This window comes from Ovis aries, chromosome 1 (genome assembly GCF_016772045.2).
Source record: "Ovis aries strain OAR_USU_Benz2616 breed Rambouillet chromosome 1, ARS-UI_Ramb_v3.0, whole genome shotgun sequence".
Taxonomy (NCBI): domain Eukaryota; kingdom Metazoa; phylum Chordata; class Mammalia; order Artiodactyla; family Bovidae; genus Ovis; species Ovis aries.
Genome location: NC_056054.1, coordinates 3,496,669 through 3,519,672, shown reverse-complemented (window position 1 = coordinate 3,519,672; position 23,004 = coordinate 3,496,669). Strand labels below are relative to the sequence as shown.

General features: G+C 49.5%; 1 protein-coding gene and 1 long non-coding RNA gene across 51 annotated transcripts in view; both read left to right on the top strand.

Moving 5' to 3' along the window:
• Positions 1-23,004, top strand: part of LRRFIP1 (LRR binding FLII interacting protein 1) — a 159,357-nt gene that overhangs the window by 53,737 nt on the left and 82,616 nt on the right. For 10 of the 50 annotated variants that reach the window (XM_004001766.5, XM_042244595.2, XM_042244586.2 and 7 more), the window contains exon 1: positions 13,442-13,653. The exons of 39 other annotated variants lie outside the window; for them this stretch is intronic. In XM_004001766.5, coding sequence (XP_004001815.1) covers positions 13,588-13,653 — 66 coding nt within the window. In that variant the 5' untranslated portion in view covers positions 13,442-13,587. Of the gene's footprint in view, positions 1-3,492; positions 3,645-13,441; positions 13,654-23,004 lie in introns of those variants that run through there. One more of the 50 variants, XM_060398974.1, reaches the window with a different exon arrangement.
• Positions 15,158-22,372, top strand: LOC132657788 (uncharacterized). Its single transcript, XR_009596447.1, has 2 exons — positions 15,158-15,263; positions 16,573-22,372. It is a non-coding gene; the product is annotated as an uncharacterized LOC132657788 (long non-coding RNA).

Here is a 23,004-nt window from a genome sequence, read left to right as displayed (position 1 = left end):
AGGACATAGATTTAAAAAATGGAGAGAGAGGTACCTTGTTTCTGAATTAGAAGACTCTATTGAAAAGATGTTAATACATCCATAAAGTAATTCCAATAATATCCCAGTTTAGGGGACAAGATTGGCTTAAAGTTTAAAAAGTAGACTCTGAAGCTGATCTGGAAGAATAAATAGTGAAATCAGCCAAGAAACTTTTGGAGAAGTTTAACAAAGGTGATTTTTAACCTTTTTTTGTTGCCTACAAGTTCTTTGTTCAAACAAAATTCTACTTCCCTATTCAAACACTGCCTCCTGAATAAAGTGCAAGTTCCTTAAGCTATTATATAAAAAGAGCGTTCTAACAATATCTGAGGATATTCTGAACAGCAGTACAATTCTCTCACTTAAATAGAGCAGCTCTTTTGTTTACTGTGTTTCCTTCCAGTCTTTGTCTACGTTTGCGCAGAGCCCTGTTCATAATACATCAAGAACGCCGAAAGCTTGGCTTTGGGGAAGCAGTAAAGCCAAAATTCTGGACTTGGAAGGGGGAGGTTCCAGAAAAAGGGCAGAGCACCAGGCCCTCAGAAATGCTGACCAGAGCCTCAGCCTAATGCCGCCCATTGAGTGACATGGGGCTCTACCTGCAGCTCCTCTCAGCCTACGTTCAAACTGTGAGCTCCCGAGTCCCTCACCCGCAGGAAGAATGACCCGTGTACTTCAGAATGGCAGGCAGAGTGGGCAGCAGGCACCAGCCTGGGGTCGGAGGTCACAGCAGTGGCCCTAAACTGCAGCCTCGCCAGCAACGGAGCAAGAATTCTATTCAGTTTTTCTCCCAAACCCCTGCTTTGGAGGTTTTCACTTTGTTTTCTTTGTTCTTGAACTCTTCAGTCGATTTACAGTATCTTGTTAGTTTCAGGTATAGAGCTCAGTGACTGCGTGATACATAAACGTGCATATATGTAGATTCTGGTCAGATTCTTTCCCGTTACAGGTTATTACAAGACATGGTCTCCTGTGCTGTGCAGTAGGTCCTTGCTGGTTATCTATTTTATCTATAATGATGTGTATCTCTTAAGCCCAGTCTCCTCATTTAGCCCTCCTCCCCGCCTTTCCCCTTTGCTTACCATAAGTTTATTTTCTGTGTCTGTGAGTCTATTTCTGTTTCGTAAATAAGTTCATTTGTATAGTTTGTTGCTCAGTCGTGTTTGACTCTTTGCAACACCGTGGTCTATAGCCCGTCAGGCTCCTCTGTCCGTGGGATTCTCCAGGCAAGAACACTGGGGTGGGTTACCATTCCCTTCTCCAGGGGATCTTCCCCACCCAGGGACTGAACCCAGGTCTCCCGCCTTGCAGGCAGATTCCTAACCACCTAAGCCACCAGGGAATCTCGGATAGTTTATTTTAGATTCCACATCTATGTCTCATCGTATGATACTTGTCTTTCTCTGCTGGCTTACTTCACTCCGGAGGCTTTGGAGCTGTGAGGGCCCCTGCGCTGTGTGGACTCTGCCAGCCGCCTGCGGGCCCCCACCCCTGCCCTGGCTGTGTTCTCCATCACAGCCCCCTTTTGGATCAGGCCTTCCCAGAGGGTCCAGGAAATCAAACTCAGTTCTTTGACCTTCTCACTTCCTGTGTTCTTCCTTCCAGCCCACCTCCACCGTCACCCCCTCGCGCTTGGCCTGACTGTACCACCTCTGAAAGCTCCGTCTCTCTCTTCCCGCCCTGTGGCCCCCGCTTGCTACTTTTCAGCGTCAGTTCTGACTTTCTCGCTGCTCCTGACCGTTACATCCAGCCCCACCTTTGAGTTTTCCCTTGAAAACCAGAGGGCCACAGACATCGGAGGGCGTGGTGGAATGCGTCTGTCACGACCGTTACCTCCGTGCGCGGTCAGCTGGGATCTGCTGGGGTGGAACCCCTCTGTGCGAGTTAGTGAGCCCTTCTACAGTGTGGGTGTCTTGGATGAAGGCACAAGCTCCCTAGATCGAGGGTCCTCAACAGGGTCTCTCTGCCTCCCAGGGGACATCTGTCAGTGTCTGGAGACACCTCTGGCGACCGCAGGCAGCGAGCAGACTGCTGCTAGCACCCGCTGTGTTGCTGTTCAGTCGCAGTCACGTCTGACTGCAGCACCATGGACGGCAGCACTCCAGGCTTCCCTTCCTCTCCCATCTCCCAGAGCTTACCCAAACTCATGTCCATTGAGTCGGTGATGCCATCCAGCCATCTCATCCTCTGTCGTCCCCTTTTCCTCCTGCCTTCAATCCTTCCCATCATCAGGGTCTTTTCTAATGAGTCAGCTCTTCGCATCAGGCGGCCAAAGTATTGGAGTTTCAGCTTCAACATCAGTCCTTCCAAAGAATATTCAGGACTGATTTCCTTTAGGATGGACTGGTTGGATCTCCTTACAGCCAAGAGACTCTCAAGAGTTTCTCCGACACCACAGTTCAAAAGCATCAATGCTTTGGCGTTCAACTTTCTTTATGGTCCATCTCTCACATCCATACATGACCACAGGAAAAACCACAGCTTTGACTAGATGGACCTTTGTCGGCAAAGTGATGTCTCTGCTTTTTAATATGCTGTCTAGATTAGTCATAGATTTTCTTCCAAGGAGGAAGCATCTTTTAATTTCATGGCTGCAGTCACCTTCTGCAGTGATTTTGGAGCCCAAGAAAATAAAGTCTGTCACTGTTTCCATTGTTTCCCAATCTATTTGCCATGAAGTGATGGGGCCAGATGCCATGAACTTCCTTTTTTGAATGTTGAGGTTTAAGCCAACTTTTTCACTCTCCTCTTTCACTTTCATCAAGAGGCTCTTTAGTTCCTCTTTGCTTTCTGCCATAAGGGTGGTGTCATCTGCATATCTGAGGTTATTGATATTTCTCCCGGCAGTCTTGATTCCAGCTTGTGCTTCACCCACCCCAGCATTTCGCATGATGTACTCTGCATAGAAGTCAAATCAGCAGGGTGGCAATATACAGGCAGGGAGGAGAGTGCTATGGCACCTAGTGTGTAGAGGCCAGGAATGCTGCTGGTCATCCTCTGATGCACAGGACAGCACCCATCGAAGAATTACTTCACCCCAGATGTCAGGAGAGCCACGGTTATGAAACCCTGCCCTGTATTTGTATTAAAGTTCCCTCTGGGGAGGGAGGTGGGAAGGAAGTTCAAGAGGGAGGGGACATATGTATACCTATGTCTGATTCATGTTGATGTTTGACAGAAAACAACAAAATTCTGTAAAGCAATTATCCTTCAATTAAAAATAAATAGATAAAGAAAATTTCCCTCGTAGTCTAATCCCATATTTAATACACATGTCTCAGTGGAAGTGAGGATAAGAGGAAGGGACTTCAGTGTAATCTGAGTAACTAAAAATCAAACCCACAGGTCAGAAGAGGCATTTGGAAATCCTGCAATGGGCTTAGGGAGCCACGCCCTTCCATTACTGAAGGCGGGTCGAAGCTGCCCGGTGAGGTGGCGGGTATAAAGGTGCCTGTAATTGACCTGTCGGCTGGTACTCAGAGCTGACGTGGTCAGGAGTGCTATTTGATCTCTAGTTATTCCAGAATTTCCACTCTCGTGCCAAACATGTCTCTCCAGACGGCTGTTCTTCGCTCTTCCTTAAACTTCTCTTGAAGTTCGTCTGAAGTCTTCATTTTTCAGAGGTGAGGTTTTTACATTCTCTGTTAAGTCTTCTGGAAAGATACCTGGTTTGTACAAATTGGTGGTAAAGGAGGTGCCCATAATCTTGTACCTTTCTGGAGGCTAATAGTTGGTGGTTTTTCTTTGCACTGTATTTCGGGGGCTAAAATGCAGAAGGGAAAACCCTTATTTTAGGCTGTGGACATGTGTTGTTAGTGTTTCCCAGGTGGCGCAGGGTAAAGAATTCAGGAGACACAAGAGATGTGGGTTCGATCCCTGGGAGGGAAGATGCCATGGAGGAGGAAATGGCAACCCCCTCCAGGATTCTTGCCTGGAGAATCCCATGGACAGAGGAGCCTGGCAGGCTACAGTCCATGGGGGCACAAAAGAGCTGGACTGACTGAGCGACTGAGCGCACACACAGTGTTAGAGTCTTCGTTTCCCTTTAGAAATATGTATTCTCTTAGGAAGATTATTTTAGGGATGCTGTTTTAGACATTTCTCTACCATAGGTGAGAAGGTTGCTTACTTCTGACGTTTCTGTTTGTCCTGAAGTCGGGTCGTCTTCAAGTCAAGCTGTTTATCAGGAATGCCTGATTTTAAACCTTTGAATTCATCCTACATGCCCTCAAATTTCCCTATTTGCTGTGGGTACTGTTTAAATTTAGATTATAAACTCCTATGTTTCCCATACTTCCTTTCTATGCATGACATTTGTTAATAGTATTTGTAGCCTGACTGATTTCTGGATTTTTTAGTGAGCAGGGTAAATGTTTGTTTCATGGTTCTGACTGTTCAGCACTTTTTATCTCTCCTAGATGTTAAACTCATAGGCAAGATTACTGAGGCCAGAGCCAAATAAATCAGCGAGCATCTAGAAGAAATATTGATTTTATTTTTAATCATTTTATTTTCCTAAATATATGTTGAAACATTTGCTTTATTTCTTACCAGAAAGCGTTCTGTTAGCTAGTAAATGCAGTTGTTGAAAGTAAAGCATATTTTTTCTGTCTACTCTGATCAAAAGTATTTTAAATGTACTTTTCCAAGTGCATGTAGAGATACTTTTTTCTTTGAATTTGGGTTGACTTAGAGGGGCCTTTTCCTATATTATGGAGAAATATTAATGGATTTCAGTGTTTTGTCCTCAATATTTTTAGAAAATAATTGGCTGATACTTGCAGTGTGTTGTTTTCAGGAAAAACAGAATTAGTTTTGCTAAGAGATGCTTTATTACAGGCGTTTGTGGCCGTTTCCTTGGCCACAATACATGAGTGTTCCCGTGATCACTCTTGTGTTGGTCTTAAGGATCAACCGTTCTGAGGAATGGATTGAAAAAACTGATACATTTCCCCCCCAAGACTGCTGTGGACTTATTCCCGGGCACTCTTGGAGATGAACTTGATCCCAGAGTAAAATAAGCTAGAAATTGCTTTACATGTGGGTAGCGTTTACCCTGCGCCAGCATTACTGGGCTGTCTGGAGCCCCGTGGAAGAGCTCCGGGCGCAGGTCCTGAGACCAGCATCGCCCAGGCTGAGCCAGAGGCAGCTCTCCCGCACGTCCCGCAGTTTCTGCCCCACCCGCCCTTCCCCTCCCCAGCTCTGTGTCCACAGTCTCTGCACCAGGCCTGTGCTTCTCGTGGCCTGTCCTCTCCTGGACACTGTGGCTTTCTCATCCCCATCTTAGCTCGGAATCAGGCCAAATGCTGAAAGTCCAGAGAAACCCCCGGCCCACCCCCACCACCCCTAGTCAGCCCTCTTGCCCACGCCCCCTCTGTCTTTCCTCCCTCTCCTGTTGACTCTCCCACTGTTCAGTCTCCAAACTGGCTCAAGTCTCTTCCATGCTTCAAAACAGATGGGCAAGTGAACACGCCTCTCCCCACCCAAACCCTCTTCTTGCTTCTGTCTTCCTCCCGGGCTGCCGTGTATCATGTACTATTTGAGCAGAAGCCACTGAGAATGCTGGAATGTAGAATTTCAACAAGATAACACAATAGCCGGTGTTTATCGAGCTGCAAATTAAAGGCTTTCCGGACCCTGTTGTCAGCACTGCATCTGCCTTGCTTAACACCAGTATTCACCAGCCTTCTGAATAGTGGCTTCCAGAAGGCACCTCTGTTTTCCGTTTCTCTACCTACCCATCGTCTGTGTTGACTTGTTCTTGTGCGACGATGATGATGATCTGGCTGTTCTGGGTCTTAGTCGCAGCTTGCAGGATCTAGTTCCCTGACCAGGGATCAGACCTGGGCCCCCTACATCGGCAGTGTGGGGGCCTGCCCACTGGACCACCGGGGAAGTCCCTGTGTTGGCTTGTTCTTGTCACTCCTCTTATTCATGGAATGTAGGGATCCCCAGATTCCTGCCTTCAGACTAGTTTCTGTTATGTGCGTGCTGCCATTTTTCTCATCACCTTAAACCAGTTCATACTTCTGTTGCCAAAGCGCCTGTTGGACACCTCCAATAAGGCTTTCTGCCCCCACTTCTAGTTCAGTGCAATCAAAACTCGAACTCATCACCTTGCTTAGAAAATCCAAAGGGATTTTAAACATGTATATTAAATGAAAAAGAAGTGTGGGGAATTGCTGGGTGCTAGGTAGCTATGCAGAAAAACACATTCCTAAAGTCATCCCACTTTTAGAAGACAGTTTCTATTCTCCATTGCTACAAAAATATAAAATACACCAGATCAATAAGAGTTGATGAGAAGCTATCGAAGTCCCTCATTTTCCTGGGAGAATCACCCGTGCGTCCGTCGTTTATGAACTGCCCTGTTTCCCGAGGTGAGCACGTGCGCCCATCCCTGAAGAGCCCACTCAGTCCTGGGGGGCAATGAGGGCCACACAGGGAGCTGGGAGGCTGAAGGATGTGGTCGTAGGACACCCGGCCCGGGGTGGGTGCGCGGTAAGCAGGAGCTGTTTTGTGTGCTAGAAACGAGCTCCCTTGCTTCCCAGTCACTTGCCCCCAATATCTGTGTCCACTGGAGGCTGTCAGGATCTTGGCTCGAGGGCCAAGTCCACTGTGGCCTGAGCTGAGCCAGCTGACTGGGAGGTGAATGGCAGGCAGGGTCTGACGCCCTCACCTGACGCTCCTACCAGTGCCCTGGTCTTACCAGAAGAGCCGGCTACACCCTTGACCTTGATCTGGCTACATTACTTTGTCGGTACCTGCGGGAGATGGGGCTACTGGTCTAGACTGAGCCCAGGGAGGCGGCCTACCTGCTGACTGTCTGTCCCAGTGAGCATCCCTGGCTGGCTCGGGCAGGGAGCACCTCTGTGTCAAACAGTGCACTGGACACTGAGGGCTTGGACTTGGGTTAAAAGCCGGGCTCCTCTTCCAACGTTCATCTGTGTGGACACGTGATACAACCTTTGTGGGCCTCAGCAGACCTCTTTTCATTGTGCTTCACTTTACTGCACTTCAAAGATACTTTGGGTTTTTTTGTTTGTTTGTTTGCTTAACAAATAGAAGGTTTGTGGCAACACTGTATTCAAGAAATAGGTTTCATTAGGTTATCGCTGCCATAGATGGTGATTCCTCTGATGGACTTGGGCAAAGTAAATGAAAAGCCTTCTAAAAAGTATTCCCCATGCTTCAAGCCATTAAGAACATTTGCAGTCCATTGGAAGAGCTCAGGATATCAACATTGACCGAAGTCTGGAAGAAGTTAATTCCAGCTGTCATGGTTGACTTTGAGAGCTCAGTGGAGCAAGTAACTTCAGATGCGCTGGAAACCACAGGAGAACTAGGGTTAGACATGGAGCCTGAAGGTGAGCCTGAATTGCTGCAATCTCATGGCTCAGTGGCCTTCACTGACTCACTGGACATGAGTTTGAGCAAACTTTGGGAGGTGGTGAAGGACAGGGAAGCTCGGCGTGCTGTCGTCCATGGGGGTTGCAAAGAGTCAGACACGACTTAGCAACTGAACAGCAAAGATGACAGGACTTCTGACTGAGAGTTTGCTTCTTGTGGACAAGCAATGCTAATGGTTTCCTGAGATGTCATCTACTCCTGTTGAAATGTCAACAAAGGATGTGGAATATTCCATAAACTTAGTTGATAAAGAGGGTTTAAGAGGAGGGACTCCAATTGTGAAAGAAGTGCTGCTGTGGGCAAAAATGCTATCAAACAGCATTGCATGCTACAGAGAAATCGTTTGTGAAAGGAAGGCTCAATCACTGTGGCAAACTTCACTGTCATCTGATTTTAAGAAATTGCCACAGCAGTTCTTAGCCTTCAGCAACCTCAACACAGAGGCAAGATCTTCCTCCAGTGAAAAGATTATGACTTGCCAAAAGTTCAGATGGTGGTTGGGGCTTCCCTAGTGGCTCAGCGGTGAAGAATCTGTCTGTGATGCAGGAGACTAGGCTTCAACCCCTCTAGGTCAGGAAGATCCCCTGGAGGAGGGCATGGCAGCCCACTCAGGATTCTTGCCTGGAGCATCCCATGGACACAGGGGCCTGACAGGCTACAGTCCATGGATCGCAAAGAGTCAGACATGCCTGAGGGACTGTGCACACACACGGATGATGATTAGCATTTCTTTAGCAATAAAGTATTTTTAAATAAAGTGCCTCTTGAAAATAAGAGAGGGGAGTGAAAAAGCTGGCTTAAAACTCCACATTCAAAAAACTAATATCATGGCATCCGGCCCCATCACTTCATGGCAAATAGATGGGGAAACAGTGGAAACAGTGACAGATTTTATTTTCTTGGGCTCCAAAATCACTGCAGATGGTAACTGCAGCCATGAAATTAAAAGACACTTGCTCCTTGGAAGGAAAGCTATGACAAACCTAGACAGCTTATTAAAAAATAGAGACATCACTTTGCTGACAGAGGTCCATATAGTCAAAATTATGGTTTTTCCAGTAGTCGTGTATGGATGTGAGAGTTGGATCACAAAGAAAGCTGAGCACCGAAGAACTGATGCTTTTGAACTGTGGTGTTGGAGAAGATTCTTGAGAGTCCCTTGGACTGCAAGGATATCCAACCGGTCCATCTTAAAGGAAGCCAGTCCTGAATATTCATTGGAAGGACTGATGCTGAAGCTGAAGCTCCAATACTTTGGCCACCTGATGCGAAGAGCTGACTCGTTGGAAAAGTCTCTGATGCTGGGAAAGATTGAAGGCAGGAGGAAAAGGGGACTACAGAGGATGAGGTGGTTGGATGGCATCACCGATTCAATGGACATGAGTTTGAGCAAGCTCCGGGAGATAGTGAACGACAGGGAAGCCTGGCATGCTGCAGTCCATGGGGTCGCAAAGAGTCAGATGTCACTGAGCGACTGAACAACAATGACAATTTTTAAACTAAGGTATATACATTGTTTTTTTAGACATAATGCTCTTGCATGCTTAATAGACTATAGTGTAGTGCGAACATCAAAAACTTCATGTGACTCTCTTTATTATGACACTCACTTTATTGCAGTGGTCTGGAACCAAACCCACAGTATTTCTAAGGCATGCCTGTGTAAAATGCTTTGTAAACTGAAAGGTGTGGTGCAAATCTGGGTAATCGCTTCATGAACCAGCTTTACTATATGGAGTGTCTTTTTTATTTTAGTCAAAGGGATCCATGGGAAGTTATAACATACATGTAAAGCTCACTGTTTGTAGAAGTAATATAGAAATGTTTATTCTGCTGAAACCAATGACTGGTGATTCATGTTCATGAAAAACAGCTGTGATGGCTATGATTTGGAAAAATGGTTTTGTGCGAGTTATCTGAAGAGCAGGACGGCCAAGAACCACCCTGCTCTCCCCTGCCGGCCCTTTGCCTTGTCCTGCAAACCTGGAAGGGTTTGTCTTGGTTGCTGTAGTTTTCAGAACCAAACCACAAAAGCAGGCGATGCTGGTAAACCTAGCAACAGCCCAACACCATGGAGACCAGTAAACGAGTTAGGGTGTGGCCCCAAAGTGGTTGAATGTTGTGGCGTTTGCTGGTGAGCTATGAAGTCTGATGTTCCCAGAACAAAATTAGATCATTCTACTTACCTTTTTGTCCTTACTAGGCGTCCCTTAAGAAGTTAAGTTCCTGCATGTAATCTTGCATGTTGGAGAACTGCTTTTGAGATCTGGGACATTACACTTTTGGGGGGAGGGCTCCAAGCAGCATAAGCATGGTGACTTTTAGGAATGCCTGGGACAATCGGAGCTTTCACAAAACCTGAGGCCCCTCTCTGGACAGAGTCCCTGGGTTTAGACAGTGTCTGGGTGCTTATAGGTGAGTGACTGCCCACAGCTTGGAAGGAGTGAACATAGTCAACCTGCTAGAGGTAGAGGTCTTGACCAAAAGAAGGAGCCTGTGTCACTGACCTCACAGCTCTGTATATAAAGACCCCGGGCCCGCACTGGAGCAGTCAGGATGCATGGCCACCCTCTTCCTGACCCCTCCCCGCCGCCCCCCCCCCGCCCCCATTTTGTGGCTCAGATCTTTCAAAGGTGCTCTGGGTTTCTTCTGCCAGCCTCCCTGAGAATGGAACCTGGGGGCTTCTTGTTTGATTTCTTCTTACCTGACACTCTTAGGTGATTCTGGTTTTGTCTTCCCCAATCTAAAGGATTTAGGATTACGCTGCCTAGTGGAGGAGGGAATGGTAACCCACTGCAGTATTCTCACCAGAAAATCCATGGACAGAGGAGCCTGGTGGGCTGCAGTACGTAGGGTCGCAGAGTCGGCCGTGACTGAGCACACACACGCCTAGCGACCGAAAGCTGTGAGCACCGGGGCAGAAATGCAGTGCACGTCCATGGTTTCTCTTCCGCAAAATGCCACTTTCTTTGACTTCTGTGTGGACTTCCCCAGCACTAAGTGTGTAGGCGCCTCTCAGTAGTCATCCTCACAAGTGTCCACGGTGAGTTTAAAAAACAAGAGCAGGGTGGGTACTGCCAGGAGAGGGCCCCAGGAGGGCGCCTTTTCATCAGAGAGCTGCTTATATCAAAATGAAGGCAACTAGACCCTCTACACTGTCTTCTGGGACCCCGGGGTCTAAATAACACAGAGAAGTGTGAATTCTGCAGCACTTAAAACACAGACTGACATTTGCCCTACAGCTGGGACCGGTCTGAGCTGTCCCCCCAGGGTGGCTGGCTGGAACACATGTCAGAATGTCCTGGCCTCCGGTCCAGAAGGATGTTGGTACAGCTGCTGCTGCTACTGGGTGGAGTCAGAAATCTCTTGTGCCTTTACTATTATTATCTTACTGTTGGTGTTGTTAGTTTGTTCCTGGGACTAAAATTAATCAGCCAGTTGCCTCTTCTGGGACAGTGTCGTGCCACCTGCGGCTTCTGCAGCTGGGCCCTCCCCGAGCTCCTGTGGGGGCTGTGGGTTTGCTGTCTTCTCTGGGGCTACTCACCATCTTTCCCAGTTCTCAGCCATGTTAAACTGTTGTGGCCCCGCTTCCCTCCTGCTGCAGAGCAAGGCAGGCAGGCCCAGGTGCCTTGTGGGTGGTTTCTGGAGGCAGGGAACAGGCTTCATTGGTCCTGCGGGTCTCAGGGCAATGCTTGTAGACACGGGCACCCCCTCCGCACTACCTCCCGGGTGGCCTTCCAGTTGCTAGTTGTCAGCTTTATGGAAACCGTATGGGGAAGTGGGCCCTGCAGTTAAACCCTCTGGCTCAGCTCTCGGCCCTGTCACTGACTGTAGGACTGTGACCAAGTTACTTAGTGTCTCACCCTGTATCTCGGGTTTCATCTGAAACCTGCCAGTAATAATGAAAGTGCCCAGGGTGAAGGGGAGCCCCCCCCACCAACCAAGCACAGTCGGTGGAGCCACCTGGCTGCCTCTTGGCCCCCTGTCTTCCCCCTGCTCAGGGAGATGTGGTCACAGGGTTCCAGGTGGCAAGCAGCTCTAGAATCTGCTGATCTACATCAGAATATTCCTACTGAAGGCTCCCAGAAGGCAATTTTATTGACGGGCTATCCTTCTCATCGTGGAGCTGTTACTCAAATTATCTTTGCTTTCCACCAGAGATTCCCCAAATCCCATAGGTATTTACATAAAATAACTTAAAATTTTCTCCAACGTGTTTAATCAAGAACTGTTAACACACTAACGGACTTTAAAAGCGCTATAGCAAGAAGACAAAGTATTAAAGGTATGCATTTCAGTCTTTCTGAAAGTTATTCTTGCGAATCCGACGGTGCTGTGCATTAAAGCTTGGCAGCTGTGTGCACCTTCATCAAAGCTGACCCCTGCTGTTTCTCCCGCGCCGGCCACTCTGGGTCTTTACTCGGCCTTGGTTTTCTGCTGCCCCTATTCCCTCCTAGGTTAGAACCTCCCGGCCCCCCAGAACGTCCTCTGTCCACCCAGCCCCGTCCTTCACACACACACACACCCTTCCTTCCAGAGCCTCCTCCCCTGAAGCCAGAGCGGCAAGGTGAGCGCACACGGTCCGCTGCGCTGACACTTTACTGGGAGCTAGGTCAGGGTGGCGGAGATCGGGAGACCTGGGGACCGTACATTTTAGTGCGCATTGGCGGTCTCTCAAGACGCTTGCTGGAGCCGCCTTTGCATACACCTCGGCCCAGCCTTCCCGTTGGAAGTTTTCATTTTGAGGCGGGGAGGTGGTCTTTCTGAGAAGGGCTTCCGAACACGTGCCCTCAGGGCGAGGTCAGCAGGGGCCGGGGCCGCCTGGACGCGGCGTAGGAGCAGGGGGCGCCGCGGACGTGGGGCATGGCCTGGGCAGGCTGGCATTCTGATAAAAATCTGCGTCCTTCCTTCCCGTCGCTCCCGCCCCGGCCTGCCGAGGTCGGGACACGTTTCCATGATTTGCTTGTAGGACTTTTAAAGAACAAGTCACGCGTGTTCTGGGGCTGTAGGAGGCGCGTGCGGAACCGCGGGGTCCCCGTCTCGCCGCGGACACTCCCCTCCGCGCGGCCCCGGCCTCGCACGACCTCCCGCAGGACCCTGGACGGTGCGGCCAACCCCTCCGCCCCCACCAACCCCGGCCCTGAGACCCCGAATCCGCGCCGAACCTCATTCTTCTGCCGCGGCTTGCTGAGCGAGAGCTGGGCGGGGGGCGCACCCGCCACCGGACGCTTGTTCTCACCTCCGCGGGCCGCGCATTCTGGTCGCCCTAGAAGGCGGCCCTTTCTCCGGGGGACGTGTTAACGGGGTACCCGGCCAGCAGACGCTGCGGAGCTCGGGCGAGGCTGTCGTGTCCGTAGAAGCTCAATTTGGTCTGAATTTGGGGGCGCAGCCCAGCACCGACGGCGCGGGGGCGGTGGAGGCGGCGAGGGGTGAGGGAGGCGGAGGCGGGCGGGGCCACAGGCGGGGCCTGGAGAGACTGTCCGCTCTGCCCCCAGAGGACCCCGCCCCAGGACCCCGCCCCCAGAGGACCCCGCCCCCAGAGGACCCCGCCCCCAGGACCCCGCCCCCAGAGGACCCCGCCCCCGTGCAGAACCCTCCCCCTCACCGACCCCTCCCCAAGGGGAGCCGGGCCCCGTGCGCACCTCCCCGGGCCCCGCGCGCACCTCCCCGCTCCCGCATCTTCCAAAGCCCCTCAGTTCGCCCTCCCTCCGCGGGTGGTGGGTGGCCAGGACCGGCCGGGGGTCTCCTCCGCGGATGGGGACCGAAGGGGGCTGCCTGGTGATTAGTGTCCGCGCCGGGGGGAGCAGCGTGGGGGCGGAGCAAGCCCGGTGGACCCGGAGGGCGGAGAGGGCGGAGCGCAGGGGCGGAGCTCGCGGGGGGGCGGCCCCGACTCCTCGGCTCCCCGCGCCGCCCCCCGCCCCGGCCCGCCAGCCCCGGCCACCTGCACCCCGCCCCTGCGGCCGCGCCCGAGCCCCGGAACCGCGGAGGCGCGCTCCGCCCGGGCGAGGGCGAGGGCGAGGTTGCCGTCCCGAGGCGCGCCGCGATCCCGCTGTTCTCGGCATGCGGCTGCGCTGAGCCCGCCCGCGGATCCCGGGAGCCCTGCGTCCACTGAGGATCTCTGCTGGCTGTGTGAGAAGGTGGCCTTTAGCCGGCAGGATGACCAACCCTGCGGCCGCGCAGAACCAGGAGATAGACTGCCTGAGCCCAGAAGCTCAGAGACTGGTAAGAGGGAACATCTCCGAAACGTTTGGTTCTGACTGCGAATGTTTGGACCTTGTGGATGTGCTGGGGCCGGCCGGGGGCGGGCGCCACCTTCCACCGCAGCCATCTGCCTGGTGAGGTGTGGGTGGGCCCCGCCTGGCCGGGGACCCCCTTAAGCGAAAGTCCGTCCCCACGCGAGGACGTGCGGCGGGGCGGGGATAGGGTGTTCTCGGTTCGGTTCTCGGTTTCGTTTGTGCTGCCCGCCTTGCGCCCCGGAAAACACGTTTCCCCGGACGGCGTTCATCGCCACCGCTGAAAGAAACTCGGTCTAGTCCGCTCTGGCCGCATTGACGGGCTCTGCCCAGTTGGGTGCTTCGTCCGCGGATCCAGCCGAGATCTGAGACCTGCGCGTGGTCTAGAGTTTCACTCTGAACTGCTAGTTTAGTGTTTTACAAAACACAGCACCTGGGCACTGGCGCCCAGGGGCGGTGCCTTCAGCCTGAGACTGGCGCCCCCAGCGGCTGGGTGGTTTGGAGAGCTTATCCTTCTCTGGGCCTTAGAGCCTTCTCTAGTTCCCCAAGACTCCAGTTCCCAAATCCTTTTTGGCTGGTCTCCTGGGGTCTCTGCGTCTGGAGGGATTTCATCTGTGGGATTTTGCAGTTATCCAGCTCAACACCCAGTATTGGGACTATGGATGTGAGGCATTAAGAGTCCAGCAGGGGATGAATTGGGGAAGGTTTGTAATTACCCATTTTCGTGTGGCTTGTGGCTGATCATGAATGGGAATATTTAAAAGTGAAAGGGTGCAATTTGGAAGACATACATTATTAAGTTAATACTGTAGAGAGAGAGACCCTAGATTTCCACTTTATTGGGCCTTTGTGGAACCTTAAGTAAAGTGTGAGCCCTTCACCAGACAGGAATTAACCCTCTACTGAGTGTTTCTGGAAGGTTCGAGAAGAATAAGACTGCTCTGCCCTCAGTTTCCTGGTCAACCCCAGAAAGAAATGTAGAAATAGATTCTGATGAACACGCACTTGAAAATCACATTCCTTACTTGAGGACTGTCAGGTGGGTATTATTTTTAATATCCACATTCGGTGTGCTCCTCTGACCTCACTTAAGGTTCCAGCCTTGAACCAGACCCTTGGAGCTGGTTCCTACCCCTTCGCCTAATTGGGAACCTGCAGAGAGAGCCTTGCGTCAGCATCAGGGAAGGGCCCTTGGAAGAAAGAAGGACGGGAATGCTCTGAGAAAGGTTGGTGCTCCCAGGAGTCGCCTAGGCAAGCCATAGATGGCAAGAACAGACTGATGTTAGTCCTGGGCAAGATTCGAGCTCAGAGGAATGAACTGCTGGGCCGGGAGAAGAACGGAGTGACCACGGAGAGCAGGATCTGAGGCAGGAGTAGAAACAGCACCTCTTGTTCGATGGCACTCGATGCAGCGTCTCCTTAAGCCTTAACTTACCCCGGGATCGGGTCTGGTGGAGATGTGTGCCTCACAGAGATGCTGCCGGGAGCCGGTGCCAGGAGAGACTGGAACAGCTGCTCATTGAGAAGGTGCCCACCCCCTCCAGCCTGAGATTCCAGGATCCAGTATAGTCAGAAAACTAAGGCTGTTTCTCCTTTTTTGTAAGTTGTGAGCAGAATTTATTTGGCAGTGATGGGAGGCTCTTTGTGTCCCCTCCCAAGTCTCATCATATTGTGGGGTCCTGTGCCAAGGTCCCCAGGTCCCATTTATTTGGCTGATGGAAGGCTATTTTCAGTCTTTATTCTTCTTAGTGTGAATGCGCATACATTTCTCTGCAGCCCTGTTAAGGTACTTGATTAAGGACTGTTACTCTGAGTCGTTATAGAACAGACAGTGTATGCCTCTTATTACCCTTCTAAAACCCAAAAATGCTGAATTCTGAAACATCCTTGGTCCCAGGGGTTTTTAGTAATCAGTTGTGAACTTGTTAGAGTTTTTGTTTGTTTGGGAGAGGGCTTGTTAGGGAGGGGTTTGTTTGTTTTTAGTAAAAAAAAAAACAGCAAAAAAAAATTTTTTTTAAAGCAGAACATGGGGAACAGAAGTAAAACACAGTCCTTGTTTTATGACGTTAGTGGTTGAAAGGAAACAAGTGGGGTGGGTTGGGGTGGGGTGGGATGGGATGGGGTGGGGTGGGGGTGGGGTGTTAGGTGGGCTATGTCCGAAGGACTTACCCAGAGGCCATCCTGGGCATTAGTATTCCAGCCAGAGAAGGGTGGGCACTTCAGACTGGTTTGTGCCAGCTTGTGTTCAGCGCTAAATGACCCTGTGTCCTGGGAACGGGGGTCCCCAGTAGAGGAAGAGGAGGGCCGGGGGCCCCATGGGTGTGAGGCCAGAGCTTGGATTGGCAGGAGGACATGGATTTGTCTAGCTCCACCTCATAGCAAAAAAGCAGGATCCAAGGAGGAAGTCCAGGCTCCTTGCAGGAGCAGACGGTGTGGAAACCGTGTTTTCTTAACTTGGGCAACTTCCCCCTGTGCGCGCCGGGTTGTGTCAGCTGCCTGCTTCCCACATACAGAGCAGCACGGAGTCCTCACAAACAGCCAGCCCCATGCTGAGAGAGGCTGTCGGGGGGAACGTGGACGCCCCCAAGTCTCATCTCATTGTAGGTACCTGTGCCCAGGTCCCCTGGTCCTGGCGAGCAGAAACACATAGTGCTGGGGTGCCTGGCCTTGCCAGGCTTAGCCTGAGACTCTGGGTGTTGGAATCCTGGTTTGTTTTAGATGGATCATTTCCCCAAGCACTTAAGATATAAAAGCAGTAAGTTAGGTCTTTTAGTAGTAAAAGTGTCCCACTAGGGCAAAGATGGAGACTCAATTTCCCCTTTTCTTTAAGAATTAGTTTCTGTTCAGCCTGAACTAATGTCAACGGAGCGGAAGCCTCATTTGCACACTTTTTTTTTTTTTTTTTCAGATCCTGCAGTCTAAACTGCCACTTACACTGAGCACAGGAAATCGTGTTATTTATAGCGGCTCAAGTGTTTTCAGACAAAGTTGATCCGAGTATTACCTGATTAAGAGTGAGGTTCTTATCTAGTTTCTACAGAATTACGAGGTCGCATGTTGGTGTGATATGTTTGCTCCTCAAAAGGCAATGTTCAGGAGGAAATTCTTATCCTTGAAAAATCAGGCTGTGTGACTCAGCAAAGGAAATGTTTATGACCGGTTGGTTACTCATATGCCAGTATTTCCAGAATATCTGATCATACTTAAAAGTTTTGACCTCGGAGCCCCATTGGCCATAGGGCTCGGGTTATAACCTGTCACAGCAGGAAGGCTGCTGTATCTCACTGTATGTGAGACAAGGGTCAGAGAGAGAGGAATTTTTGTTACTTCACTGCTTTTACTCTGGGGCACCCCAATTTTAGCGCCCGTGCAGTCGTGTGTGTGTGTGTGTGTGTTAAAGCAGGTTATTTCCATATTTTCATGGATTGGATTTACCAGGACTTTTACTGTTCAGACTATCTAGAAAAAGAAAGTGAACTTCTAATGTAAACAAAGCACTGTTTTGACTACGTCCAAGATTCACTGATTCAGAATTCCTGCGCGTTTGATGGTGGACCACTACTTAAATCCCCTCTCTGAGACTGATGTTTTTGTGTAGGGGAGGGCAGGAGTTTCAAGTGGTTTTTCTCCTTCATGCTATAAGCTGACAACTTTAAAACCTGTATAAATACTTTGATCTGGACTCTGAAGGAAAGCTACTTTGTAGTTTAAATTGCTGTAAAGATTTACTTTTCCTTTTAACTAAAATGTTTCCTTTATGTGTTTGTGTCCTAGAGCTTATGAGAGCAACATCGTTTCTGATCCTCAGGTCTTTTTTATCTCTGGCCGGTGGCGGGGGGAGAAAGAGGAGTGGGCTTTTGCTGTGGGTGGGCTGTCTCCCCAGCACTCTTACTCCTGGTGAGTGCTTCGGCACGCTCGTCTTCTCTCTTGTCTTCTAAACGTCCTCTGAGCCGAGTTCGCACTGTTGGGACAGAGGCACCATGTAGGTAGACAGTTGGTAGCATTTCCCAAAGCCCTGCTGCGTCAGCGATCTTGAGTGTTTCCTGTAGAAGTCTTCCCTTGCCCTGGCGTATCTCAGGGGCGGTTTGGTTATCTCCACTTACACATAAAGACAAGATGGGCTCAGAAGGTTCAGGGGACTTTCCCAAGACTGCACAGCCACAGGCCGCGGGGCCCGTTGGGCCCCAGGCAGGATGGTTCAGAGCTGCTGATGGTCACTGCCACCCCCGTCCAGCCTGCCCGGGCAAGGTCTGGCGAGGTGTTGGGAGAGCATCCTTGCTGTTGTCAGCCTGTCTCCTGAGCCCTGGGCCCTCACAGCCCCAGGCTCAGGCCGAAGGACGTCTTTCTGCCAAGGCAGCCTCTTAGGACACATGTCCTTACGACTGAGGTCTTGATTTGATGAACATTTCCTTTCTATTTCTGGTAGTTTTTCAGACAAAAGAACACTCAATGAGTTATTTTTTCTAAATAAGGACATGAATAGAAACCACATAGCTGCCAGCATTTTTATTTTTCTGTAGTTCATACCATACCCACGTTTTAGCTGTCACTTGGGTCAACCCACAGCGGGAACTGCTGGGTACCAGCCTCATTCCCATGTATTGTAAAGCTCCTCCCCACCATCCAAACAGATGAGTCTGCTGACAGTGTTTGAGGGTGCCTGGCCCTTTCCTGGCTGGTTCCAGGAGGATCACTTGGACAGAGGAAAGGGTGTCAGTAGCTGTGTCCTGCCTGCGTGGGAAAGCATGGGGCTACTGGAGTGTCAAGTCTTTTTTTTGAGAAGGAACAATGTCAGTGTTTTGTGTCATCATAAGGGTGTGGGGGGTGGGGCGGCTTCCCAGATGGCTCATTGGTAAAGAATCTGCCTGCAGCGTAGGAGAGACAGGTTCGATCCCTGGGTCGGGAAGATCTCCCGGAGAAGGACATGGTAACCACTCCAGTATTCTTGCCCGGAGAATCCCGTGGACAGAGGAGCCTGGGCTGGAGTCCATGGAGGTCACAAAGGGTCAAATACAGCTCAGTGACTGAACAGCAAGGAAAGTATGTGGCTTACAAGGAAGAACCTGAGCAAAGCAGGTGAAGCAAAGGGCACGGAGCCCAGATGCGCTGCCCGGAGGGAACCTGTCACAGGGAGCGCTGCTTAGGTGAGGCCAGGCTGCTCTCACCTGCCACTTGTCAGTCACACATGAGGCTATTTGCAGCCGTTGCTTGCTTGTCGCTCCAATATGCTGAGACCACTGAAGGAAGTGTGAACATCCCTCATCTCAGAAAAACACTTAAAATGTATTAACAGCAAGAGGAGAACTTTTTGCACGGAAAATACTGTGCACTGGTTTTTTTTTAGCTTTTATTTATTCGGTTTTAGTTTTGGCTGTGCTGGGTCTTCGTTGCTGCACGCAGGCTTTCTCTGGCTGCAGCGAGCGGGGCTGCTCTTTGTTGCGATGCACAGGCTTCTCATTACGGTGGCTTCTCTTGCTGCAGAGCCCGGGCTCCAGGCGCACATGCCACAGTCGTGCGGCCTGGGGGCTCAGTGGGTGCGGTTTTCAGACTCTGGAACACAGGCTCCGCGGTTGTGGCACAGGGCTTAGTTGCTCCGCGGCATTTGGGATCTTCCTAAACCAGGGATCGAACCCGTGTCTCCTGCACTGGCAGGCGGGTTCCTTACCACTGAGCCACCAGGGAGGCCCCAAGCACACACTCTTTTCATTCATTGGCTTGAGTGCCGGTCGCTGGTAAGCTGAAGATTGTTTTGTGAAGTTCAAATAGGTAATTGCTATTAGTCTGCTCTCCATTAAGTAACATGAACACTTTTGTTCGTGATTAAAATGTTTGTTCTTTTGGTATGTTTCTCTGAGAAGAAAAGTCAGGAGATTTCCAGTAGCCAAACGGGGAAAGAGAACTCTGTGGACAGTCTCAGTGTAACAGATAATTCACCTCTTTGGAGACCAAACATTTCAGAGGCAAAGCAAGCTCCCAGAGATCACGTCACCGGGTTTCCAAAGTGACGTAATTTCTCCAAGTTCACATAATGGGCGAGCGGCAGAGCCAGCACTCACAGCTTGGTCTTGAGACCCCTCTCAGGACCGTCTCAGTCTTTGGGAACCCCAGACCCTGCTGAGAACACCATCACCTGGAGAGGTGGTTTCTACACCTGGTCCCCCGAGACCAGAGGTTGCGGCACCAGGACTTGACCTCTGGGCACAGACATGTGTGGCCTTGTGAGGTCAAGGCTTCTTTGAAGGCTGCTGTTTTATCATTAAATTCCATGATCATTATAGTCCATAACTCATCTGATTTGATTTTGATGGAAACATAGTGTTTTAAATAACCGATTAAACTTTAGCCTGACTAGTCCTTAACTGTATGTCCTCCATATCATCAAGTAAAATCGATAACTTGTTTATTTTGTGGCTTCAGCACTGGCCCCCAGACCCGTGCCCTGAACCTGTGGTCAGGCTGTTTCAACAAGCGTGGACATGCAGTAGAGGCGTTCAGCACCCCCATTGCACCCCAGAGTTTTAAAAAAGTGGTTCCCAGTCATGTCAGACCCAATGTCTCTTTTTATAACAAGTTTTTAATATCCTTGTTACTAAACCTGAAATGAAATTCCTAGGTGGTAGACGCTACCTTCACACATAATTTCAAGTCAATATAATGTTTGAACTATAACATTAAAAAGAAATCAAATGAAAGCAAAGTGCAGGAACAGAATGTGAATATTGTGACTAACTCTTGCGAAGGTTCTGAACAAAGCCATGTATAATCTTTCCTGATTTCCATACAGATTGCATTCCTGGAATAGTCAATGTATGTTGAAACTACTCATAACATTTTGAATTTACATGTAAGTCGAAATCAGTTTGTAGGTCTGAAAGTTATGAATGTGGTTTTTGGATCTGCTTGAGTAGCCAGTAGGAAAGTTCCTTATTGTACAGGCCTGCCCAAGGACAGGATGGTTGGCATGCCATGCCCGGCCCCCAAATGCCATCGGTCTCTCCTCCAATCACTGTGACTTCCCAACACCTGCCCCCTCCCCCGAGCATTTCCTAAATGCCCTCTGAGAGCTGGTGCATGCTCCCTGACAGCGTCATTCCAAAGTGCCTTCTCCTCCCTGGCGAGCATAATTAGAGTCGTGGCTGGAAAGAGCAGCCCCCTCGTGGAGGGACTTACCATGATTGAGGGGGTTGGAAAGATGAAACTTCGAGACTGGAGTACAGTGCCCGTGGCAGCTGAGGGGCATGGGATACACATACAGAGACCCGGATGGCCACTGATTCTGGGCTGCCAGCCCGAATGTTCCCGCTCCTGTCCCTGCTCCTGTTCCCGCCTGTGTGGGAGAACACATGGCCCCATCTACTTGGTTACTTTGAATAGCACACTATTTTTAGAATCTACTGCATATGAGGAGTTGGGGGTCTATGTAGAAAACAAAAGTTGGTGGCTGTTGTCAGTTCCTGTAGCCAAGTCAACTCAGCAGAATAAGAAAGATCAAGAGAGTACATAAATAAAAGAGAGATTAAAAAATCAGAAAAGATCAATGAAACCAAGAGCTAGTGTTTTAAAAGGATGAGCAAAATCAGCAAACCTCTAGGCAGGCTCCCCAAGGAAAAAAAGGGAAAGGACCCAAATCAAAGAGGAAATGAAAGAGCAGAAATAACAACTGAGACCCCAGAAATACAAAGAATCATAGAGAATACTGTGGATAGCCGTATGCCAAAAAATTGGACAACCTAGGAGAAATGGGCAAGTTTCTAGAAACACAGCCTGCCAAAACTCAGTCTGGATGAAATGACTACTTTGAACAGACCGATCACTAGAAGTTAAATAGAATCTGAAATTTAGGGAGGAAAAAAAAGAACCTCCCTGCAAAGAGAAGTCTGGGACTAGACAACTTCACTTGGGAATTCTAACAAAGGAAGAACTTTTATGTATCCTTCTTAAACTGTTCCAAAAACTGAAGAAGAGGGCACACTCCCAGACTCATTCTGTGAAGCCACCAACACCAGACACAGACACGACAAAAAAATGAAAGTTCCAGGCCAGTATCGCTCGTGAATGTAGATGCAAAATGTTAGCAAACCACATACAGCGGTACATAAAAAGGGCCGTACACACAATCCAGTGGGATTCGGTCCAGGGTCACAAGGATGGTTCCACATCAGCAAACCGACCACTGTGATATCCCACATCAACAAAAGCAAAGATGGAAACCACATGATCACTTCAGTAGACGTGGAAAAAGCATTTGACAAAATTCAACCTTCATTTATGGTGAAAACTCTCACCAGAATGGTTATAGAGGGAACATATCTCAACGTAATAAAAGCCATTTATGATAAACCCACATTCAACATGATACTCAATGGTAAAAAGCTGAAAGCCTTCCTGCTAAATTCAGGAGTAAGACACGGTTGCCCGCTCTCATTGCTTCTATTCAACCTAATATTGGAAGTCCTAGCCTTAGCAATCAGACAAGGAAAAGAAATACAGAACTTACCTGGTGGTTCAATGGTTAAGAGTCTTCCTTCCAATGCACAGGACGTGGATTTGATCCCTGATCGGGGAACGAAGATCCCACATGCCACTCAGCAGCTAAGCCCACGCGCCACAACTAGAGAGCCCGTGCACTCTGGAGCCTGTGTGCCACAACTGGAAAGCAACAAAGAACGCACAGGCCACAGTGAAGACCCAGCACAACAAAATAAAAATAGATAAATAAGAAATACAGGGCATCTAAACTGGAAGAGAAGAGACAAAGCTGCTACTGTTTGTACTTAAGATGATGATGTAGAGAAGCCTGAAGTCGCCACACAAAACCTGTTAAGCACTAATAAATGAGTTCAGCAAGATAGCAGGATACAGGGTTAATATTTAGAAACCTGAACCTGTTGCATTTCTTTAATAAGAAAATATCAGGAAAATAACGTTTTTAAAAAATCCTGTTTGAAATCACATCAAAAAAAAAAAAAAAACAAAAAAAAATCCTAGGACTAAACTTAACCATGGTGGTAAAAGAGCTGTATGCTGAAAATTATTAAATGCTGATTAAGGAAATTGAGGAAATCCACGGGGTCACAAAGTGTCAGACACAGCTGAGCAACTGAACTAAGTGAACTGAAGGAAACTGCAGACAATTCAAAGGGATGGAAAGATATCCCATGCTCTTGCCGACAAAGGTCCATATAGTCAAAGCTATGGTTTTTCCAGTAGTCGCGTATGGATGTGAGAGTTGAACCATAAAGAAGGCTGAGTGCCGAAAAATTGATGCTTTCCAGTTGTGGTGTTGGAGAAGACTCTTGAGAGTCCCTTGGACTGCAAGGAGATCCAACCAGTCAATCCT